Raw genomic sequence first — 18456 nt, 5'->3', positions numbered from 1 at the left:
CGTGCGTACGGAGCTACATAATTGGATTACAGACTGGAACCCTTGCCATCCATTGTTGAAAACATGTCCTGTCGATCCCCAAAACCAGACTGCGAACTGCAAAACTGTGTTGCCGCAATGTAAATATGGTGCTCGACATGTAGTCTACTGTGCTTCCGGACTTGCAAAACAATGTAAAAATTACAAGACCTTATGGGTGGTGCGGGAACAGCGATGTGAGCAGGGTGAGACAGATGCAGGCTTGCGTGTCAAGAAGAAACATGAGCATCTCATAGGGAAATCTGTTGTGTCATGAAACGCGCTACAATCGACATGCTTTTGCCAGAAGTTTTTTAAAAGGCTTTGATACGCTCGTGGTTGGCATGCAAATGAATGGCTGCATCTCCCCCGCTCCTGCCACGGACATCGGCGTCTTGTGAAGCCCGGATTTTGTTGAGGTGCAACCTAAAATATTTTCACGTTTCTCTCCACTAAGGCTGATAGGTACGTAAGGTCAGTGAATACAGCTGTCACTGCTTGCTGGTTGGATGCGTAGTGTAGTGTATGGTAATCGCGCTTTATATGACCTGCGCCCATCGAACTTTAAGAAGCGGCGCAGCCGGCCGTCCTCGCATACGTGATGCCGGGATGCCTCGTTTTCCGATCCCGTCGCTCTCGATAGTCGATACGATATCTGTTGCCCGTAACCGGCAGAGCAATACGAGCCTCAGGTGACAATGGGGCTACTTCAGTGCGTCGATAGGCAACCCAAGGTCGCAACCAGGCTGCAGGCTGCACACGAAGGAAAAAAGAGCACGAGGTCTTTTTTTCTTGCTGTTGACTCGAGTCTCGAGAGTTCAAGAGCATTCCACTCGACTGATTTCCAAGGTCAATCAAGCCGAGCATGCCGGCCGGCCACCTGACTGCGATCCAATACGAGTTGGATTTGAACGAAACAATGGAAACGAAACGAAAGATACCCGCCAAGCCCTCAAGGTGCTGAGGGATCCGCCATGTCTCCGCCGCCATCAGCGGTTTCAGCACCCGCAGACCGGATGGGGAAGCACGGACGGCCAATCGCGCAGCGCCAAGGACCACGATTCTTTCCCGTGAAATTCCCAAGCATTCGGCATGGGCGGTGGATACGGATACGGATCTGCTGGCTGCAAGAGCACCAGTGGGGAGGTGACGACATGGCGCTCTGATCAGAAACTCGGATGATTTCCTTACACTACGTACTTTACGGAGTACCTTCCATTCTTCCATCCGCGAATAGGTAGATTGTGCTCGTTCCTGTGTTCGTGCTCGAATACTAGCAATGGCGTTATTGAAATGTTAGGTAGTTGGTATTGAGTTTAGTACTCCCTAAATACAGTGACTTAGGTGTTGCAGGCCCTAGAAGCGGCCATCCCTCCCTTGTCATCAAACATCCCGCAGCGCCTCTTTTCATCTTCCCCCACCCTGTCATTGTTGGCTTGGTTTCCTGCTCCACGACGCTGCAGGGAACAGGGCACCTGCCTTCCCACCTAACCTGCCTCCTCAGCTGCCTTCTTTCCCGGGCCGCAAACAATCCTTCCAGTCGCACCAACTTCACCACCATTCTTTTTCCCTCTCCTCCCAACGCTTCAGTCATTCCTCTCTTTTTGGATCTTCCTCCTTTCATCCCCGCTACGCGACGTCGACCATTGTCCGGTCGAATCGCCCAGGAAAGCCGTCGAGTTGGCCGTCGAATCAATCCGGAAGCCACGCACGCAACTGGCCCTCGACCTCTTATTTTCTCCGCAACCTCTCGCTGCTGATTTGGCATGGCCAGAACTCCGACCCGGCCAATTCACGCCTGAGGTCCGACCCGACCACGAATCATCTTGTGCATGGCACGCTCAACACCAATTGGCTGCCTTCGACGTCCCTTCGAAGCCTAACTCGGCGCTGACCTGTCTCGGATTGCGCGGCTTGTCGACGTTGACGTCCAGATAAAAAAACAACAAGCAGTTCGCCCGCCATGGTACCACATCGCAGCCGCCCCTTACTGAGGGCGAACTTTAGCCTCGCCGTCATTCTATTCAGCATGGCGAAGGGTCAGCCCTCACATCCCATAGAATACTGTTCGCCCGTCAACACGGCCGATATGGAACCTTGTCAGTTACGCTTTTTGCATCTTTCTCTCCACATTTTGACGCTGACCGCTCTCGCAGTTTCCTACACATGGCAGAGTGAAGGCCGCTGTTTCGGCAACTGCACCGATCTAAACTACGCATTCGCCGTCCTGAATAATTACGATTGCTGGTGCTCCAATGTGGTGCCCAACCCCGACGACCAAAAGCCGGTTGAGGAATGCCAGTTCCCTTGTCCCGGCTATCCTACCGATTATTGCGGCGGAAACGGGGGGTTATTTGGCTACTTGGAAATCGCTGCGAATAAGCCGACAGCGACAGCACCTGCAGGATTCGGCTTGTCCGCATCAACATCAACAACCTCGTCGGTAAGCAGTTCTCTTTCCGTCTAATCTGTTCTGTCGGATGGCAGGAGATACACCATCTTCTTCTCTTTTTTCCCCTTATTTCCTTCATTTCTACTATCTTCCTCTCTCTTTCCTCTTGGTCGCCTTACTTTTGGCTCTCTGTTGCGCATGTGACTTTCGACGCCCTCTGCCGTTCTTACGACTCCGCACGCTGAATTCCAGACGACAGAGCAGTGCCCAAACCACGTCGACCGTGACGTCGTCGAGCTCCGAGTCGAGCTCTTCTACTTCTATTGTTTCTTCCTCTTCTGTATGCATGGTGTCCGCTCCTTCCGGCACATGTTTTGATACTCACCCGGAAATGTCTCCGTGAAAATACTGACTCCCTCCACAGGGCCGCAGCACACCAACGACGCCGACAATTCAAACCGTGACAGTGGGCGGAGTCGTCCAAACCGTCACTGTGTCTCCCGATGCCACCGCTACCAGCGACCCGGCGTTATCCGGGGTCGAAAACAATGCCGGCCTCGAGACAGGCGCCATCGTCGGAATCGTGATTGGTGTCATTGGTGGACTGCTTGTGCTTGCAGCCTTCATCTGGCTGTTCCTAATGAAGCGGAGGAAAGAGAACCAAAACGCCGGCACAGGCTACATCTCGCCGATTCCAGGCGGCGGGTCTCCAGGGACCATGACGACGCCGACAACGGGGGAGATCTCGGGAGGCGGGATTTTTGCAGCAGGCTCCCAGTCGTCCGGAAAGAGACGCAGCTACCTCATGCCCGTTGATCCGCGCCTCGATCCGTTCCGCGCCGGCGGCCCGAACAAGAGCCGCGAGAGCTTTACTTCACTGCAGGACAACGAAGACTACTCGAGACCGGTTCACGAGCCCCCAAGGGTTCTGCGGGCTACGAACCCTGACCCTGACGACGACTGATCGATTTGCCAGCTCCTCCGAGGAGCACGCTTGGGAGAAATAATTTGATTGCTATGGATGTGCATGGGGCTGGGTTATCACGACGTACACGAAACCTACCAGTCGGTTTCCTGTCTCTCTCTTGGCATCTCATGAGCCTCTTTTTTCATTATCGTTATGGTACTGCATTTGCATTCCGAGATACCACGGGTCACGGTGTTCAGGCGCGAAGAAGTTCTACATATTACTAGGTTATTGGGCTGGTCGCATGTCTCTTTTGTCAAGACGGAGAAAGAAAAGAAGGGTCTGTTTGAATTGTGTAACTGGGGAACACGGATTGCATGCTGGCTGACACGGTTGTCCTCCTCTATTGGAGTGTCATGAAGACCACCACCCCTGATTCGACTATCGTTATATCTTGTCACGAGGCGAGAGTTCTCTCATCGATACAGAAGCAAATCTGGTTGGGAACGGAGCACTAGCAGGTTTGGGAAGGGGATCAAGGTCTGGGATGAAGGGGATTGCATTGTAATATACTGCTGGGTTGGCGGCCAGCGTAGTTGCTGGTGTTTTATATTACATGAGATCGCCGATAACTACCTACTTAGTTACAATCCGACATGCTATGATGTTGGCCTAGCGCTTTGAAGAATGGACTGTGAAAATGGTTTAAGTTGACCCTGTGCACGCCCCTCCCGGGCCGTTATCCATGAGTTGAACAGTGTCGTTTCCCTTGTCCTTGATCCGAGTCCAGATTCGCCCACTCTCGGCGAACCCTTAATAGGTTCGTTGATCGGTCTATCTGTGCAATTCCAAGGTCGGTCTCGTCGAGACCCAATTCCATCTTGCTCGACATCGGCTTTGTAACATGGGGAATCCTCAAATCTCGATCTCGATGATGGGAAGATCGGTGGTTGGGCGCTTCTGCATTGCAACTGAACCGAGGAACCGTTTGGGTCGTACTCGGCGCCTCATCCTTGCACTCATCGAGATTTAAGATTTGGCTTGATTGCAAAATCAAGATCATCCAGAATAATTGGATGTACGGAACTACGGATTTGGTTCAATGTAAGGTCTGGTACCTGAAATTTCGCGGACTCGGACTCGGGTGCCGACTAGGAGGGCTATCTGTACCTTATCTGATGCCGGTGTCCCGCTGCGGTGCCCTGTTCCCCCTGAGAATCTTGGAGTAGGTTGGAGATCTTTTAGGCGCGCGATAAGTTACTGCCAATACTGCCGCGTTATCGCTCATTCCGGGGATAAAACAGGGAATCGGTAGTAGTACGGCACCTGTTTCGGCCGAAGGAGGGTATATTGTTGGAATGGAAGGGCTTCCGGACCTGACACTCCGGACCCCGGTCCTCTTCGTGTGGGTGCTTTCGATGTACTGTATACCGGGCTGCTAATGTTAAGTTGCAAAGAGAGTACTAGTAGCTAGTATAACAGTATAAGGATGTGGATATCTCAGTCTTCACGGTGGTCATACTGCAAGAGTCGAATATGCTGATTCCCCCTGTCAGTTGCAGTATCTACTCGTCGGCTCGTCGACGTCGTGAGGCCAATAATGGGCTTGCCAACGCGTATCGGTGAACGGGAAGAGCATAACTGGTGCTCCTCCCACTTGTCATCGATGCTAGGCACACACACACATACTGATAGACTCAGGAGCAACAACATCCAGATTGTGTCCATCAACCAGGAGTTTATCATTCGAGCTCATCTCCAGTCCAGGTGTAGTCGTGTTCTGTCCTGTACATACAGGTTTTCGTCTGTCTGATCTGACCAGATCTTATCAAATTCATCCCACGTCTATCTCCCTCCCCGCCTGGCAAAGCAAAGCAACGCAAAGCAAGCATCATAATCATCATGCTCCAAAATGCTCCCAAACACAGTGAACGCCTCGCTATGTAAAGTAAATGCAGACCTGACTCCAGCCCAAGCAACGTGTTGTATCTAATGTACATACAGAGCATATTCTCCCCTTATCGTACGCAGCCATCTCTCATGTATGCCTCCAAGCAATTCTCAATACTAGATCGGCTGGTTTCTCCTTCCTCCTTCTTTCGCTCGCATGTTCAGATCATGTTATCATGTACGGTCGGCACAACACGGACACGTGGAAATCGAAGAAGCTTAGGTATGGCCCAGGACCTCAATCAAGCCGTTGTATGGACCACAGATGTCTAACCCGGGGCAGCTGAACGGGCTGGGTGCTAACGGCCGTGTCCGATGGGAAAGGCTTCAAGTCCTGGCTTCACGTCGTTTCGTTATTGAACGGATGTACACTTTATAGAAGAATGAGAAAGTTTTTTCTGGTCGAAGCTTTCGTTCCAGGAAGCAGCGGTCGCCAACACAAAACTCCCTCCCTGGACGTGGACTGGACTGCTGATGCGCAGACACTTCCTCAATCTTAAGACTTGACTGTTCAGAAAAGTCGCCGGAACAAAGTGTAAACGAAAATGTAAACAGTCGAATTTCGGACCGCCCAAATATTGTCAAGTCTAGCAACTGGCCGCGTGTCTTTGTTCGCTCTGAAATGTTTTGTTTGTTTCCTCGCCCACCCAGAAAAAGCAATGCTTCATCCTCATCCCAATCTGATCTGATCGAACTATCCGTGATCCTCTCGTGGGTCTTCTTCATCCGCATCGTACCGCCCGCTCAGTATTGTACTTGTACTCACTGAACCCAACAGGCCCAAAATGACATCGAGCACTACTACCGCCGCTGCCGTTTGTCCTGATGGTTCCCCGACTCTGCACCTTCCGTCCTGCGCTTCCTGGCCCGATCGTCGCCCCGCGGATCGCCGCGGTCATCGCCCGGTCTCGATCTAGACTCTCTAGACGATGCGCCGCCGCCACGCGAAGAACCACTCCGAGCATAATCTTCACCTCTACCTGCCCCCTCGCCCCTGCCACCATGTCCCTCAGCCCTTCCACCCGGCCCTGGTGGGCCATCATTCCGGTGACTTCGATGACTCGACTCGCGCGACGGCGGCGGCGCGTCTCTGCCGCCTGGGGGTGCCTCCCGGCTGCCGCCCGTCGATTCGCGCATGGGTCGGCGAGGAGCACCCATTTCCCGCTCGTCCCGGTTGCCGCTGAGAGTGCCCGACGACGGATGACTCCTCCTATCCCTGCTGTAATCGCGGGGATCCTTGGCCTCGCGTTCACGGTCGTGGTCCTGGGAGCGCTCCCGACTGCTGCGCCTAGAAGGCCGACTGCTGCGGTCTGACCGATGGTGGTCACGCCGGCCACGATCGTGTTCGTTCCGGTTAGACCCGTAGTCTTCCCCATTCAAGCCACCCCGGCCATCGCGGCTGTCTCCTACGACCTGTATCGGCTCTGGTCCGCGCGGCGCACGATCTAGGCTCATGTCCCGACGTGACGGGTCCCGAAGAGCATCCGGCCGCTCGTGAACAGGAGTCGTGACGGGAGAGGAGCCGGCCAGTATTTGCGCATCTGACCCCGCCAAGCTAGGCCGTGTCCGTGGCATTCGCGAGCTCGGACCTCGAGCATTGTCCGCCGATGCCTTGTCTAATGTATTCTGAATACCCCGAAGCTGTCTCCCCCCTGGCCGTAGCCGCTCAGTCCCGGCCGACGGCCCAGTCGGGGTTGTCGAGAAGTCAGAATTGGCTCCTGGTGGCCCTTGTCGCGCTCCCGAGCTAGGCACCGATATTGATGGTCGATCCGGCGTGTTCATAGGCGGCCGTGAATGCGGGCTGCCGCCGGTTGGCTGAGAAGCAATCTGGTTAAGCCGATCTGGATGAATGCCTGCTGGTCCAGCCGGCGGTGGTGGGGGCGGAGGCGGGGGCGGAGGAGGCGCTGCTTGTTGGCTGATGTGACGCACTCTATCCGGGTGCACTCCCGGGGCAGGTGGCGTGGCCGTGGTCGGCGAATTTGGGTTGGCCATATCGTACTGACTTCGCCGCGCACGCGATGCCGACGGCCCTGTTGGCGGATGGCGTTCAGGGGTCGGAGGCCTGATTGGCTCCAGTCCGGGGAATCTGTTGTCTGGGCGCACAGGGGGTCCGCTGCTTGGCCCGGTTCTAGCACCACTCCTACCACCGCGGCCTCGAGGACCGGAGGGTGCACCTGCGGGCATGTCGACCACTGACTGGATTGGGTTTAGCCGGCCGTAGTTGGGGTCTTGCTGATTGAGCCTGCCGTGATCGGGATCCGGGCGGGGCGCGCCGCCATATGGCGACTCCCTAGGTCCGGCCATTCTCTCTTCGCGGTCTGCACCGCGGTCCGGCCGCGGGTGTGACGGTGTGCTGTCTGCATGCACCTCTCGGCTTAACCCGTGCGGCTCCGGGTGTCGATGCCGGCCATGACGGTCCTCGCGGATATCCGGCTGAGGAGCATTCAGCGTAGGACGATCTGTTCGTCTGGGTGACTCTGTTCGAGTGGGCCGCTCACGAGACTCACGCGACTCGCGAAGCTCACGCTGTTCACGCTGTTCACGCTGCTCCCGTGGCTCCCGAGGCTCGCGCGGTTCACGAGGTTGGTCTCTGGGTGACTGGCGTAACGGAGGCTCTCGCGTGTCATTGATAAGTGCCGCTCGAGCAGGGTTGATGATTTCAGGTCGGTCAGCTTCTCCAATTATTCGTGCCCGTTCTGGGTTAATCGGAGGCTCCTGCGTGCCGGTCTGAGTTGCGGTTGCTGGTGGAGTGGAAACTGCTGGCTCTCTCGGTGGCCGAGAGTCGGTGCGGCCCGAAGGATGAGCCGGTCTTTCTCGCGGGAGACGACCATCTCGCTCAGCTGGTGGGCCGTGATCGTTCCACCGCGCCGGGGGCTCTGGTCGGCTCGGCCATTCTCGGTCGGCCGGACGCCCATTATCGCGCGGTGGGACATCGCCTGCGCGCCGGTCAGGTGGGAAGTCTCGAGGTCGCTCCGGCCGTGCAGCTTCCGGAGTTCGGTAATCCCTACCCTCCCGAGTGGGATGGGGCTCGCGAATGTCACGTTGGTGCGCATCTCGTGGCTCGCGATTGTCTCTGTAATCGCGAGCATCCCGGGGCGGCACATCCCTCCGGTCGTGCCGAACCTGGTCGAACCTAGGCATGGGCACATTGGGTCGGCTGGGAAGATCTGGCCTGCTTGGAAGTCCGTGGCCACCTGGGGGCAGTGTTGAGAATTTGGGGGGTTCCTGTCGACCACCAGGAGTAGAGATGGGCTGAGTAGGCTTTGGGGTGACTGGCCTTCCGGCATTTGTGTTGGGCGCGCCAGGTTTCTGCGCTGGCGCGTTCGTGTCTCTCGACGGCTCCTTGACTGGCGGTGCCTTTGGCGGATTGGGTTCCTTTGCTTTCGCGGGCCCGCTACTAGCTTTACTGTCCTTGACTTCCCCGTCCTCCACCTCGGTAGGTTGCTGGGCACGGGCTCCATTGGGCTTAAACTCAGGTGCCGATGCGCGGAGAGCAGAGTTGGCCGGGGTCGTGGATCCTCTGCCTTCCTCTTTGCTATCGCCCTTCTATGTACGGTCAGTGTCCGCTGCTCTGCACGCTGGAGCATATGTACTTACCACGCCTGGTCGGAACGCCTGGACGAGGATCCATTTGGATTTCCTCTTTTGCAACTCCGAATAGGTCGTTTGTGCCGTGACAGAAAGATCCACCCGGTGACCATGCTCAGATTCCGGTGCGTTCTTGGCGGGTGCCTCACGCTCGGTGATGGTCTTGAGCTGGTCAAGGAACTTGTCGGCCATGAAGTTGATGGCCGGGAAGAAGTCAATGACGGTTTTGAGGATGGTAATGGCATTGCGGATGTGCATCCACTCCATTCCATTCAGGCAGGATCTCAATGCTGTGTTGAGCTCCTTATGCCAACGAAACAGGAGCTCCTTGAACGGATCGTGCTCAATAAACTCGGTGGGCTTTCCTTCCGCATCGAAGGCTGTAGCAAATCCGAGATATTGTCTCGTCTTGTTCCCCTGGAGATCCTTGAGACCTAGGGCTTCCTTTTCGTAGAGGGCCTTGTCGCCGTGCCACCTAGAGAGATCGCCAAGAATGAGCTTCAGGAAACGACCCAGGTGCTCAGCCTCACGCACCGTGCAGGTGAAGATGATGGCACGTAGGCGATTGTGGTTAAACAATCGGTCGTAAAGCGACATGAGTTTGAAATTTGGCGCAGAAAACTCGTGAAGGAATTTGATAAGCCTGAAGCAGTATTCTGAGTCCAGTGCTGAGAGCTGCAGCCGGGGCAAGATGCATTCTTCAAGCAGGGCATCGGAGGTTGCATCAGCTTTCGCCATGCCCGCTGGAAACCAGGTGCCGACCTGCCTGCCGATGTGTAGCTTCGTTTTGGAGAATCGAGTAATCCCGTCGTTCGCTTCTTGAAGAAGATGCTTCTGGCGGTCGAGTATTTCGTTTCGTTTCTGTGTCTTCTTGTTCATGCCGGCCCGCGTCATGTCTGTTCTGTCCTTCATCACTTCCTCTGCCTGCTTTTTGAGCCTCGCGCCCTCAGCAAGGTAGCTATCGTGGGGGAAGACCAAGTTTCCAAGCTGCAGGGACCAGAAAAACACAAAGCATGTCGGGCTGATGTAACGCCAGGTCTGGTGGGGCAAGACACTGGGGATGTCCTCAATAAGCGGTGCCAGGGCCTCAGCGAGGGATTCAGGGATCCGGTTGTGTGATGTCTTAGGTGCCACGGTATTGACGCCCGGATCCCCTTTTGCATCTGTGCGAACGCCATCAGCTTGATCAGGGGTCCCGTTTTCGACTGGCGTCTCCATTGCGACATCGCCGTCAACGTCAACATCGGCTGCAGCCTTTGCCGCCTGGGAAGGGCTGTCTTTGAGTGAGGGATGAACCTTCACTTCCCAGCGGATGCTGGCTCGGCGAATCATGAAGGCAAGATTTGCATCGAGACCATAGTCTTTCATGAGCTGAACGATATCGGGAACTAGGCTGTCGAATGTGTCGGGATCCAAGTCGCTGCGGAGCAGGTCCAGATATTGAAGGAGAATCTGGTGGGTATCATCGACAATGCTCGAAAGGTACTTGATGCGTGCACTCCCATCTGCGGTGTAGATGGCATTCTGTCGATACTGTGCGATGTTGATAAGAAGCTGGCCGGCCAGCTTGGACTGCGACAAGGCCTTGACCAGGCGTTCCGCGCTCCGAGCTGAGGACGCCCGCTTGTCGCCCAGGTTGACGAGCGTCTCACGCCGCAGGAGTTCGCCGCCGGTCATGGCTCGTAATTGGGCGTCAGTAAAGTCAAGGTCGGAAACAACGCCTCCCATGGAGCCGATCAGCTCTTTCAAGATGACCAAATCGGTCGAGTTGCCCTGGAGGAGCTGGCTGTGGACATAACGCAGGACGGGCGAGGGGTCCATGTTGGAATAACGCCGGAAGACCTTTCCGGAGAAGCGCGAGAGCGCCTGTAACCACTTGCTGGTGAGCAGCACCGATGTCTCCTGGGTACGACTCCTTTGCTGGCCACCGAGTGAGCTCAACACAGACCAGACCAGGACATCGTAGCCTAGGTCGGTAAAGTACTTGGCGCACTCGACAAATGCCTCAATCAGGTTGCTGTATGCCTCGATCTGGGACAGCGCGACCTTGCAAACGATGCCAGGGGACGGATAGGCAATCTTGGCCAAGCTCTTAGCCATCTGAGGGATGTTGGTCAGAGAGAGCCGTTTCATTTTGCTGAGTGTCTCCAGCCTCGTCCGAGCGAAGGCCTTCCGCACAGGCTCGAGTCTGGAAACCGAGCCTTCGTACCACTCGGCGTAGATGGTGAACCGGGTGCGGATAGGATATTGTTTGAGCAAATCCCAGACACTCTCGACGACTGATGAGTTGGCTTCGCCTAAGCTTAGCGACGGGACTAGCAGTCGCTTGAGCAGGTCGTGCCATCGCGAAACATTCTCGGGAGACCGGTCGTCAGCGAGGCTCTTAGCGCCGATGCTGGTGATCTTGGCCACTAGAGAAGCATCGAGACCAATGTTCACGCCAACGATGTTTAGCAATGTGTCGCAGAGGGTGAAGAAATCGTCAACTGTTTGGCACACTGGGATATTGTCCGCCCACTCGTCCCAGTAAAATCGGTAGGAGCTTCCGTCTCCAGTCTCCGCCTTGTCCGGGAAGGGCCATCTCAATGCCCGTCTGACAGGTGGCGAGTTCAGTTTCACGCTGCCTTTGGGCACGCCAGACTGATCCAGATCGGGAAGCTTTTTTGCTGGGATTTCAGTCGGCCGGGAAGAGACAAGCCGGCTTTGCTGATAAACAGTCTCAATGGAGTGGTGGAGGATGCGATGTAGTAAGGGGATCAGGTCGGGATAGGCTTGCAGAACCCAGTCGTGCCGCCCGATCATGAAGAGGGATTCGGGAATGGCGCCAATCGTGAGAAGGCACTTGAGAAGATGGACCTTTTGGTCGGCGGGCTCTGGCAGCTTGGATTTCTCTTCTGCCGGCTCCGCGGCTTTGGTTTCAGCATCGGGCTTGCTCGTCGCGGCATCGCGGCGGAGTGGATTTCCGGGAGGAGGCATGTCGTCTGGGAGAGCTCCGGCCATCATGAGCGCGTTTTTCTCGCCACCAAGTCGGCTTGCCTTCTCTTTCTCTTCAAGCTCCTTCATCCTCTGCTCCCTGACAGTTTCCATTTTGTCGTCTTCGGGCCATATGTGGTTCCATAGGTCAGTCAGCGAGATAAAGCCGACCTTGATCAGGAGTGCGATGAGATAGAGCAAGTTTGCGGGAAGCGTGTCTTCAGGATCCCGCCCTTCGGACGTATAAAAGCGCAGCTTGAACCCAAGCATCTGGGCAGCGTCTCGGTTGCCAGGGGGAGGAAGTGTCTTGGTTATCCTGATCCACTCTTTCTCGATGCTAGAGTCCAGGCCGTCTTCGGTGGAGCCATTTGCGAGGTGTTCCTCTTCCTCGGCAGTTAGCCGCCTGCCACCCAACTCGAAGTAAGCGTCGAGCTTGACCTCGCGCGCTCGATCCCAGAAGGCGATATCTCGCTGTAGCCGTTGTGTGGCGAGGACAGCCTCCTCCTCTTCAGTTGCGGCCCAGCCGGAGTGGTCGGGCAAAGCCCATATGGGCAGGCCACCGGTGAATGTGTCAGTCGGCAGGGTAAGCTGACTGCGAGGCCACCACGAGCTGACACGCAAGAATTTTATGAAGAAGCGGAACTGTTTGATGAGCACAGCAGCGAAGACATCAAGCGTGACATCCAGAACGCGGCCAGGATGCAAGTCGAAGGTCCCGATAAGGCCCATAACCTTGTTGAATGTGGCTTGCACAACTTCGGCTATGGGCGGCTCGTTGCTGCTCGTTGTGAACAGCTCGGTGACGAGCTTTGAATAGCCCTCCGTCTCTTCGCGTAACAGATTGTAGTTTGCTTGCCGGTAGAGGAGATTCGTCGACTGGCGGATACCCATCCTCACGAAGGTGTCGCGAATCAATTCGAGCTGTTGGAGAATGGGCGGGTCCAGAACGAGGCGCATCAGACCAGGAGATATCTCTGTTGCCACCATGAACTCGCGCAGCTGAGGAGTGATGGGCCCGGATTCGACATCTAAGAAGGTCGAGACGGTGTCGAGGAACAGAGTGTGGGGGTCGAAAACTAGAGCATTGCGGTCCGCCTCTGACAAATCGGGGCCAAGAATCTCCTTGACAACGCCGCCAGCATCGAGACCTTGCAGCCGGCCGCCAATGACTGAGTGGATGAGCTCTTGGAATATCATGACGACCTCTGTGAGGTCCTCGTCGTCGCGCGACTGGACGCCATGCTGTATGACTTCTTGCCTGGCGCTCTCTGCCCACCTGCTTACGCGCTCATCGGTGATGATGCTGTAGTCGTAGAAAGGTTGGAACGGTTGAACGGGAGAAGGCGGTGCCGATGGCGCGGCGGTCGTTGTTGCAACAGCTGCTGTTAGAGGTGGAAGAACGGCCGAGGAAGAGGAGCTGGATGGGCGAGGAAGTGGCGGAGATATAGGACCTGGCGCATTCGTTGGGGTCGGGGGCACCCGTGGTTGATCAGAATCGCGACGGTCCCCTCTCCGTGGGTTCCTGCCCCCGCGGCCGCTACGTCCGCCATCGAAGCTTCGATCGTGCTGACCGAGTGTTGTATCTCCCGGTCGGTGGGGCGAGGGCCTCGAGGGACCAGAGTCACTCGGACCCCGATCGTTTCTCTTACGCTTCGGAGGCATCATCAAAGCGGAAATGGTCGAAGTCGTGTCATTTATTGAGAGGTGGCGTGCGGCCCCACGACGGCGCCTCCTCGCACAAGTCTGTGATTAAAGGACCACTATCAACGCGCTCTGTTAGAACATAGATCACGTCGCGGTGTGAATGAGAGAATGCGGTGATGAGAGAAACGCAGTAATGTAGTGTGTGCAGGTGGTCGGTGTTGGTCGATTTTGACAAAGGCGGCGAGGGAGAAGGAGGAGCAAAGAAAGGAAGGACGGGCGACAGGCACGAAGAGGAAGAAAGAAAGAAACGCGGGTGTAATTACCGATCAAGCCGATAAAGGTCCAATTCAATGAAAAATGCTGCAGTAGCTGGGCAGTAGCTGGACGGAGAACGAAAGGTTAGGCTGGTGGTGGTGACAGCCAGTTGACGTTTGCTGGCTCGAAAATCGAAGGAGAGCTGCGATTCGCGTCACGATCCAAACGCAGCCAGCGATCACTGGACAGCTGCTTGCTCTGCGATTGGCGACGGGGCTTGGCAGCCTTGCTAAACGAGGCTGTCGCCAAGGATGCGGTACGTACCTACCCTGGTGCAGAGCCCCACTCAAATCTCTCCTCCAAAAATTTAAGGCGCCGCTGAGATGGATGTCCGATTTCCGGCGATCGGCAATTACAATCATGTTACACATCTTACAGTACAGTACGCTACATTACATGTTCCTGAGAACATGGATTGCGAGTTGAAAGAATGGCGCAATCCACGCTTGCGGCTCCGATATGTCTCCATGAATACCTATCTACCGGTGCTTTTAAGACCCAGACCCGTCCCATGCACAATGGTGATCCCATGCCATTAGAACTTCTGATATCAACTTGTCAGACTACTGTCGTGGGTACCAGATTTACAGAGTACATACAGTACACTCACCCTTTTATCGCCAACTACAATACAATACAGATTGGATACCTTAGCTTGAGTCCAACACAACCTTGTTTTAACACATTGCATCGATCAACTTAACACCTTCCAACTTCCAACAAAATCGCCATGACCGCAGACAATCCAAGCAACGGCCATGTGCAGCGGCCGAGATATGGTGAGTCATGCAGCACAAATCTCACTGACCCAACCTCAACCACAATCCATGATATCCCCTCCATGCCCCTTATTATTATACTATACCTAGCAAGAATGAAAAATATCTCTGGGGAGCGGTGACTGAATACGTCCAAGAAAGAATCCCTTCTCAGCCCGAGAATCCGTTCGCGGCTCTCATACCGCACCAGCAGATCGCCATCATCCCCTCATTCACCCTCGAGTCGGGCGTGACTCTGCAAAATGTGCCCGTGGCCTACACCACCCGCGGCACCCTCTCCCCCAACGGCGACAACGTCATGGTCATCTGCCACGCCCTGACGGGCAGCGCCGACGTGGGCGACTGGTGGGGTCCGCTGCTGGGCGGGCCAGGACGGGCGTTTGACACGTCCCGCTTCTTTGTTGTATGCATGAACAGCCTGGGCAGCCCCTACGGCACCGCCAGTCCCGTCACGGCCAAAGACGGAGATCCGTCCAAGGGCCGCTACGGCCCCGAATTCCCCCTGACTACCATCAGGGACGATGTTCGGTAAGAGAGGAGCTACCTTATGCAATCGCATTGCAACTGCAGACGACCCCGTACTGATCCTCTCTCACTAGGCTGCACAAGCTACTTCTCGATGACCTAGGCGTCAAACAAGTCGCTGCCGTAATCGGCGGCTCGCTCGGGGGCATGTTCGTGCTCGAATGGGCCTATCTCGGCAAGGACTATGTGCGGTGCATCGTGCCCATCGCGACCTCGAGCCGGCACAGTGCATGGGGCATCAGCTGGGGCGAGGCGCAGCGGCAGTCCATCTACGCCGATCCCAAGTACGAGGACGGCTACTACTCGTTTGACGACCCGCCGTCGACGGGCCTCGGCGCGGCGCGCATGGCCGCGCTGCTGACCTACCGGAGTCGGAACTCGTTCGAGGCCCGCTTTGGCCGCAACATCCCCGACCCCTCCCGCAGGCAGACCATCCGCGAACGGCCGACGCCCGCGACCGCGTCAGAAGCCCACTTCCACATCCACAACGACGGGCACAAGTGGAAGCGGACGCCGCCTGGACCGACTCGTCAAAATAGCCAGGGAGAGCAACTTACCGGCAGCGGCGATGGTACGCATCATGCTGCTTCTGCTCCCGACCCGCAGTTCGCGAGTGCGAGTTCCCACCAGGGCGGAGGCAGCCTGACAGGCGGGGACGTGATGCCCACGGGAACGACCTATTTCTCCGCGCAATCCTACCTGCGGTACCAAGGCGAGAAATTCGTCAAGCGCTTCGACAGCAACTGCTACATCGCCATCACACGCAAACTCGACACGCACGACGTGAGCCGGGGGCGGGCGGCCACGGTGGCCGAGGCGCTGGCCATGATCGAGCAGCCGACACTGGTACTCGGCATCGAAAGCGACGGGCTGTTCACCTTCGCCGAGCAAGAGGAGCTGGCCGAGCACATCAAGAACGCCCGGCTGGAGCGGATCGACAGCATGGAGGGCCACGACGCGTTCCTGTTGCAGTTTGAGCAGGTCAATCGGTACATTCTGGAGTTTTTGAGGGAGGTGCTCCCGGATATCATGAGCAAGGACTCGAATGGCGCTGTGGAGGAGAGTGCTGTTGGCCAGCTGACCAAGAGCAGCACGTTTGGGGAGGCTGAGGTTGAGGATATCACGGCTTGGTAAGCGGGCTGTGTGGGGTTCGGGTTGGTCGGGGCAATGGGCCCCTGAGTGAGCACAGTTAGCTCCAGGCTGCAAGGACATTGGAGTACACTACTTCAACCTCTACCCTGCTTGTCATGATGGCCGTGGCATTCGCCGTTCAACCCGGCGACAAGTCATTACGATTCCTTGCGGATATGCGGGGAAGTTCAGACTCAGCCGCCGTTGCCCGTTCAAATCGAAAGGGGCAGGCCAGCCACGCCGCGGCGTGGGGTGACTGCTGCACGGCGCAGAACGTGGGCGCGTTTGCGAAAGAGGCTTGGGATGACGCCATGGTAGACGGTATCGAGCTAGCTGCGGGATCATCTAGTTCTTGACTTTTCATCCAGTCGGAGGCATATCGGCGGGAAAAGGCAGACAAAAAAGGCATGTAGCTGGTAATCTGATGAAATTATAGACTTGGTAATTCATGCTCTGACGTTACAACCATCGTGTACCGCATCTCTCAGCCTGACTCGAAGTTGAAAATCCCGAGTGGCTGCTCTACGTCCAATGAGGGACAAGTGCTAGAGATATCTTGCGGAAGATAGCTTTACACAGCATGAAGGCAGGACTCTCTAATGGGTATAAGACTGTTCCGGCTCATCCAGCTCCAGCCCCATTTCCCCGAACCTCTAGTCTGAAAAGGGAGACGTTAAAAACACCACCTAAGTTCCCCCTTGAGACCAATACCGGTTCCCAGTGGCCTATAGCCTTAGCCCGCCAAACCCAACACAACTCACTCCTTATAGATTCAACCCTGAATAGTCGTGCTCAACAAAGGGCACAAAGTTGTTCCGCCCCGCATACCGCTCCCCATCCATCTCGCCCATCATCCAGGTATCTCCATCATCCTCGCCGTCCATCCCTCCTCCTCCGCGTGTCTCCTCAATCCGGCGCTTGCCTTGCCCTTGCCCCTGCGCCGCCACCGCTGCCCGTGGCATGCCCTTATTACCCCCCGAGCCCCCCATCCGCGCAACATCCGCCCTCGCCTTCAGTATATCCCCATACGCCTGCAGCATGTACTTCACCTCATCCCCCATGACCACACAAAACCGCTTCAGCTGCAAAAACTGCACCGCCTGCACCGTATCCAGTCCATACACCGCCATCAAATACGCCGCCACAACCGCCGCAGACCGGTCATTCCCCGTCTCGCACACGACCAACACCTTCCCCGGCCTGCTACTACCCCCCGACTGCCGAACCACCTCCAACAAATGCCCATTGACTTTACCCGCAGCCCCATCAAACACCGCAACCAACCCCTTATTTGGCCCCTGCCCTACACCTCCCCCACCTCCCCCCTCACTGGCACGCTCATCCCCATCCCCAAGCAACGTCCTGACCTCCACCCCCAACCCTACCAGTTCCCCCCTCACCCTCCCCATGGCCCCCCCAAACCTCGCCGCATCCCTCGCATCCAACACCATACTCACCCCCTCACGCGCAAGAAACTCTTTATCCTTAAGCACACTCGCGGGGCCAAGCATCAAAAAATCCAGCACCGCCTGTGCCCTCCGGCGGGACTCATACACCCATGCGTTAGCCGCCGGGTCCGAGGCCGTTTGTGGCTTTCCCTTGCCCGTGATGAGCCACAATTCCTCCTCGGTAAGGTGGGGTGGCCCCGGCAGGGTGTGGATTGCTAGTGGGGAGGGGGTGATCGTCATGAGTGGTTGGGCCCGGGTTTGACTTTGACTGCTGTCGGGGTTGTTGAGGTTGTTGGAGCTGGGCTTGTTGTTTGGGGAGGAAGGTGGTTGGTGGTGGTGGTGGTGGTGAGTGACGGCGGGGACGTAGATGAAGGGCGGTGAAGGCGGACGGAGGGAGTAAGGTGCTGTGGGCTGGGCGTTGCGCTGTATGCTGGGGGGCAGGTCGCTTTCCATCATGGCGAGCCGGGTTACTTGGTTATCTGGGTGGTGAAGGCTGCTTTGGTTATTGTCTTGAGTATGCCGGGCTGTTCAAAGATTCTTTGTCGGTCTGTTGGGATGGATGGAATGGCCTGCTTGGCGCGATGGTTGGAGGTAAGTTCGCTTCCGTGTGAAGATTTCGACTTGATCAACGATGATGTGGGAGAAATTGGTTTGATAGAATCGTGAGAGTGCTGCTCGTTCTTGAACTGAGTCGGCCACTCAGAGGAATGAAATTGTGAAAGCTGGCAGCCGGAGACGTAGTGTTTTGCCGATGTATCTGAAGGCCCTGCTGCGAGTTGCGGATGG

The 18456-nt window shown here is 56.3% G+C and overlaps 5 protein-coding genes across 5 annotated transcripts; 2 read left to right on the top strand and 3 right to left on the bottom strand.

The window, feature by feature from the left end:
* Nucleotides 1–102: 102 nt before the first annotated feature.
* Nucleotides 103–1384, bottom strand: N656DRAFT_290981 (uncharacterized protein). The gene has a single exon (XM_064809143.1). The coding sequence runs from the start codon at nt 1243–1245 to the stop codon at nt 583–585; it is 663 nt and encodes a 220-aa protein (XP_064667920.1). The 5' UTR covers nt 1246–1384; the 3' UTR covers nt 103–582.
* Nucleotides 1385–1981: 597 nt separating this feature from the next.
* N656DRAFT_800238 (uncharacterized protein) lies at nt 1982–3374 on the top strand (the record flags this gene model as incomplete). The annotated part of the gene is made up of 3 exons (XM_064817984.1): nt 1982–2117; nt 2175–2461; nt 2835–3374. The coding sequence occupies 3 exons, from the start codon at nt 1982–1984 to the stop codon at nt 3372–3374; spliced, it is 963 nt and encodes a 320-aa protein (XP_064667919.1).
* A 2694-nt stretch (nt 3375–6068) lies between these two features.
* N656DRAFT_770375 (uncharacterized protein) lies at nt 6069–13490 on the bottom strand (the record flags this gene model as incomplete). The annotated part of the gene is made up of 2 exons (XM_064813770.1): nt 6069–8813; nt 8865–13490. The coding sequence occupies 2 exons, from the start codon at nt 13488–13490 to the stop codon at nt 6069–6071; spliced, it is 7371 nt and encodes a 2456-aa protein (XP_064667918.1).
* Nucleotides 13491–14241: 751 nt separating this feature from the next.
* Nucleotides 14242–16658, top strand: N656DRAFT_757868 (homoserine O-acetyltransferase). The gene is made up of 3 exons (XM_064813162.1): nt 14242–14566; nt 14704–15094; nt 15166–16658. The coding sequence occupies exons 1-3, from the start codon at nt 14518–14520 to the stop codon at nt 16223–16225; spliced, it is 1500 nt and encodes a 499-aa protein (XP_064667917.1). The 5' UTR covers nt 14242–14517; the 3' UTR covers nt 16226–16658.
* Nucleotides 16659–16986: 328 nt separating this feature from the next.
* N656DRAFT_791245 (uncharacterized protein) lies at nt 16987–18126 on the bottom strand (the record flags this gene model as incomplete). The annotated part of the gene is made up of 1 exon (XM_064816956.1): nt 16987–18126. The coding sequence occupies one exon, from the start codon at nt 18124–18126 to the stop codon at nt 16987–16989; it is 1140 nt and encodes a 379-aa protein (XP_064667916.1).
* Between the last annotated feature and the right edge of the window lie 330 nt (nt 18127–18456).

Source organism: Canariomyces notabilis (assembly GCF_033297395.1).
Source record: "Canariomyces notabilis strain CBS 508.74 unplaced genomic scaffold N656scaffold_20, whole genome shotgun sequence".
Classification (NCBI taxonomy): Eukaryota; Fungi; Ascomycota; class Sordariomycetes; order Sordariales; family Chaetomiaceae; genus Canariomyces; species Canariomyces notabilis.
This window is presented reverse-complemented; position numbering and strand designations above follow the sequence as displayed.